At 48.0% G+C, this 3,347-nt stretch overlaps 1 protein-coding gene across 1 annotated transcript in view; it reads left to right on the forward strand.

Annotated features, from left to right (window-relative positions):
• The first annotated feature begins 383 nt into the window (after positions 1–383).
• LOC126488731 (protein mono-ADP-ribosyltransferase PARP14-like) overlaps positions 384–3,347 on the forward strand; it is a 29,197-nt gene continuing 26,233 nt past the window's right edge. The window contains exons 1-2 of the mRNA XM_050122392.1: positions 384–570; positions 2,263–2,421. Coding sequence (XP_049978349.1) covers positions 384–570; positions 2,263–2,421 — 346 coding nt within the window. The remainder of the gene's footprint in view (positions 571–2,262; positions 2,422–3,347) is intronic.

A 3,347-nucleotide genomic window follows, 5' to 3' on the forward strand; every position in this document is an offset into this window, starting at 1 on the left:
GGATCATTTGTGAGCCCCTTTTCTTCTGTCATACAATGTGGATTTCAGGTATACTGAAGTTATCCTAGGGATGGAGCAAAGCTCAGCTGTGGCTGGGGTGAAGTGCAGGCTGAGCCCAGCTAGAGAGATGCTAAGCAAAGTGCACTGGAGACCAGAGTCCATGGGACTGGCAGCTCCCTGGGATTGACTCACTTCTGTTGAGGGAGGGAGAAGAAAGAAGGGGACTGGGAGTGCCCGGGGTCCTTGGGTGTGTGTGGGGCGGGGAGGGGTGGGGTTTGCAGGGACAGCTAGGTGAAAATAGAAAGCAAAAGAGAAGTTAACTCAAAGTGAACTCTGAGCTCCTTAGGGCGACCTGGCAGTTGCGATTTCTCTGGCCTGCCAGGATGGCAGTGTCTGGACCCTTCCCGCTGCTGGTCGAGGGGTCTTGGGGCCCCAATCCCCAGAAGACCTTAATCAACAAGTTGCAGATGTACTTCCAGAGCCCGAAGAAGTCAGGTGGAGGGGAGTGTGAGGTCGTTTTGCAGCCAGGGAAACCGGCTAGCTTCCTGGTGCTTTTCTCCCTGGAGGATGGTGAGGGGCAAAAAGGTCTCACAGTGCGGGGGGGGGGGATTCAGGACTATAGGTGGCAGGCCAAGAACTAGGCTGCAGTGTCATGGGAGCTGGAGATCCTGGGGGCCAAATCTGAGTGGCAAGCACATCCAGGAATGGTGGTTCCCCTTGCTCTTCCAGGAGCTTCCTGGTGTTGTGAACCTTCCGGGGCTTCCCTTTTTCTTTCTACCTTCTTTCCTTCACACGTTCCTTCCTTCCTTCCTTCCTTCCTTCCTTCCTTCCTTCCTTCCTTCCTTCCTTCCTTCCTTTTTTCCTTCCTCCCTCCCTCTCTTTCTCCCACCTTCCTTCATTCTTCCTTTCTCGTTCTGGCTTCCTCTCTTTGCTTCTTTCTTTCATGTCTCCCACTCTCCCTCCGTCCTTCCCTCCCTTCTTCCTTCCTTAACTTTCCTGTTTTTATTATGCAAGTGGTACAGTTAAAGAATTAAGAATCTTGAAGAATTGTGGATCATCTAGCACCATGGGGTTCTAGCTAGGGAGAGGTGTCTTTGGGAGGTGAGCTTGAGGAGGGAAAAATCCCAGGAGCTCTTGTGGCAGAGCCTAGACAAAGTTTCAGCTTTGTCCTTCTGCCCCAGAGTGGCCTCAGGTGGCTGTGATCTTTGAGCCTGGGTGGGGATGGAAGTGGGGTGAGGGTTCCCTCATTTCTGAAAGGCTCCAGAACAGATGAGCAGTTGAATGTTCCCCACTCCTGTCTGAAATCTGCAAGGGAGGCCCAGCCTTGTTTGCTTGCTCAGGCGAATGATTGGAAGCCCCAGACCTGTGGCTTCCCACCTGAGATTTTGTAGACCAGGGTCATCCTCAGAATGCAGACAATTCCTCCTTCTCCTTGAGTTTGGAGAAACATTTGGGGCAGAGGAGGGGCAAAGAGGCCTAGGAAGCCAGGCTGTAGGCAAGATAACAGCCCAACAGGGATCCAAGAAGAAAAAAGTAAAGAGAGAGTGGTGTAGAGGGTGTAGACACAGGTTTTCAGAAAGCCTGGACAGGAATCATATTGTCCTAGGTTTGATTTCACCAGTGATTGACCCCAGCACTTGAGAGACAGAGGCAGGCAGGTCTCTCTGTGTTTAAGTCCAGCCTGGTCTACAGAGTAAGTTCTAAGCGTTAGTAGACATAGTAGCCTTGTCTCAACAAAGCAGCACAAACAAATAAACAACACCACTCCAGTAATTTTAGTGGCAGGGATGACTCACTGGGTTAGATAGTTTGCTATGTAAATGTTAGGACTGGAGTTTGAATCTCCAAACCCTTGTAAACAGCTGGGCATGGCTACATGTACCTGGTGTAGAGAGAAGGAATGGGCAGATCATATCAAGCCTAGCCAAAGGGCAAACTTCAGATTCAGTGAGATTGCATGTTTCCAGGTAGGAAGGCAGAGAGCAATGCAGGAACTTACCCAGTGTCCTGCTGTGGCCTCCACGTGACCAGGGGTGTGCACTGCTCCATATGCCCACACATCTACAACATGAATAATGCACACACAGTGACATTCACATCCCTGTGCTAAGTTCTCCTTCTTTTATAAGGGTTTGCTGCTTAGGGAGATGGGCTGAGCTGCTGGCTCATAATGGTGAATTTGTAGAAATCATGAACTAATTATGTAAGTAAAGATTGCTTCCAATTTGGCTTAAAATCTTTGTTCTCTTTTCAACGTTTCAGTTCGGCAGAATGTTCTGAAGAAAGGGAACCATGAGTTAGTGTGGCCAGGAAAAGGGACATTCAAGTTAACTGTCCGGTTGCCCGAAGACCCAGATGAAGCCTCAGTCTCTAAGGAGGCAGTTCTAGATAAGGTAAGGACACGAGACATTATTACAAGGTGTGCGGGATTCTCTATGATGAATATGGTGGAGATGAGCTGGGTGGGGTGGTGCATACCTTTAATCCCAGCACTCGGAAGGGAAAGGTGGGAAGATCTTTATGAGTTCAAGGCTACCCTGATCTACATAGTGAGTCCAGACCAGCCAAGGCTACATAGTGAGACCATGTCTCAAAAAGAAAAATGGTTGATGAGGGCCTAAGTCACAGTAGCCTGAAAATGGCAGCTTGGGACTATGGAGGGAGCAAGGACTGTAAACAATGGAGAGGCAGTCATTTTTGTTACTTTTGGAAGAGTCAAGACTGGGGGGGGGGTTAATAGTAATATATTTGGGGTGTCAAAGTTGTATCCATTGGTCTTGGTGTCTTTATACCCAGAAGCCTGCTGTTCTGTTTCCATCATCTTGAGGCCAGCAGTGTACCCGGCGTGTGCTGTTCCCTCAGCTGTGAAGAAGATTGTCAGGGACCTCTCTGAAGCATGTGCACCGTGTTCATGCAGTAAACATGAAGTGCCAAGTCAGGCAAACCATGGGCTAAACTGCCTTAATGGACAGTTCTGTGTGTGTCTCATTTTATCAGTGATTATTGTGACCAGCAAGAAGACACGCTGTGACATGTAGCCTCTGATCCATTCCCTAGCCCAGTATCCAAATGTGTCATTATCATTTCAAATAATTTACATCTCCAGTCTGGCCCAAGAGGTATTTTATTTATATATGAAATGATTCATAGTTGTTGAGCGGTGCTGGCACATGACTTTAATCCCAGCAATAAGGAGGCAGAGGCAGTTGAATCTTTGTGAGTTCAAGGCCAGCCTGGTCTACAGAGTGAGCTCCAGGACAACCACAACAGTTACATAGAGAAACCCTGTCTCAAAAAAAAAAAAAAAAAAAAAAAAAAAAAAAAAAAAAAAAAAAAAGCCAAAAAAA

Source organism: Alexandromys fortis, unplaced genomic scaffold (assembly GCF_014885135.2).
Source record: "Alexandromys fortis isolate MF-2015 unplaced genomic scaffold, M_Fortis_MF-2015_v1.1 scaffold_187, whole genome shotgun sequence".
In the NCBI taxonomy this organism is placed as follows: domain Eukaryota; kingdom Metazoa; phylum Chordata; class Mammalia; order Rodentia; family Cricetidae; genus Alexandromys; species Alexandromys fortis.